Source organism: Aptenodytes forsteri, unplaced genomic scaffold (assembly GCF_000699145.1).
Source record: "Aptenodytes forsteri isolate BGI_AS27 unplaced genomic scaffold, ASM69914v1 Scaffold274, whole genome shotgun sequence".
Classification (NCBI taxonomy): Eukaryota; Metazoa; Chordata; class Aves; order Sphenisciformes; family Spheniscidae; genus Aptenodytes; species Aptenodytes forsteri.
The window spans coordinates 534,764-535,927 of record NW_008795101.1 but is presented as its reverse complement, the minus strand read 5'-3'; the positions used below and the strand labels follow the sequence as shown (position 1 = coordinate 535,927).

At 67.4% G+C, this 1,164-nt stretch overlaps 1 protein-coding gene across 1 annotated transcript in view; it reads left to right on the top strand.

The window, feature by feature from the left end:
* Window positions 1-1,164, top strand: part of GIPC3 (GIPC PDZ domain containing family member 3) — a 4,279-nt gene that overhangs the window by 2,039 nt on the left and 1,076 nt on the right. The window contains exons 2-3 of the mRNA XM_009277054.1: window positions 333-518; window positions 847-1,027. Of these exons, the coding sequence (XP_009275329.1) occupies window positions 333-518; window positions 847-1,027 (367 nt within the window). The remainder of the gene's footprint in view (window positions 1-332; window positions 519-846; window positions 1,028-1,164) is intronic.

Here is a 1,164-nt window from a genome sequence, read left to right as displayed (position 1 = left end):
CCAACGTCCAACGTCAAGGAGCTCTACGCGCTGAGGTCCTCCTCTGAGGAGTGGGTGGGTGGCTCTGTGCCTCAGTTTTCCCCCTGGCACGTGGGCAGGGAGCCGGGGCTGCCCATTCCCTGGCTGATGCCAGCTGCCACGTAGCCTGGAGCCGAGGGAAGGGCGCACAGGGACGGTGCAGCACTGGGTCCCTGGGCAGGCTGGGTGTCCCCAGATCCCCCTGCTCTGGTAGCACCCAGACCTGCCCCCCCCCGCCCCCCCCCCTGCCGATGCCCCCCCCCCTGCCCTGCTGGGGCATCCCCAGCCCCTGATGAGAGGGTTCCCTGGGGCAGATCCTCTTTTGCACGCTCAACACACACAAAGTGGACATGCAGAAGCTGCTGGGGGGACAGATCGGCCTGGAGGACTTCATCTTCGCTCATGTCCGGGGCGAGACGAAGGAGGTGGAGGTGACCAAGACAGAGGACGCACTTGGCCTCACCATCACGGACAACGGGGCCGGCTATGCTTTCATCAAGGTGAACCCCCCTGTGAGGCCATGCTGGGGCCAGGGGCAGCCCTGGGGGCTGTGGCCCCACAGGGTGACATCCCCTGCTGGCACCCCATCCCCGGGGCTGTGCTCCTTCCCTGACTCCCCCCCTGCCATCAGTCCCTCCCTGGGTCCGCCCTGGCCCTGGGGGTCTCCCCTGCCACGGTGCAGGTGGGGGGACCCTCCCTGCCTGACCCGGTTGCTAAAGGACATGGGACCACGGAGGTGTTTTTGAGCAGGGTGGGACAGGGACTACGTCTGTCTGTCCTTCCCATGGTGCCACCTTGTCATTGTGTGTCCCCCTCTGCGGTCCCCAGAGAATCAAGGAGGGGAGCATCATCAACCGTATCCAGACGGTGTGTGTGGGCGACAGCATCGAGGCCATCAATGACCACACCATCGTGGGCTGCCGGCACTACGAGGTGGCCCGGATGCTGCGGGAGCTGCCCCAGGCTCAGCCCTTCACCCTCCGCCTGGTGCAGCCCAAAAAGGCCTTCGGTGAGTCGGGGGGGGGGTCCCCCTGCTCTTGCCCTGGGGACGGGGGGACCCCTGGGAGGAGCGTGGGGAGGCCGATCCCCTGTGGCCCTCCTGCCCTGCAGCCCCCTCCCCAGGGGCCGGGTCCACCACCCCCTGCA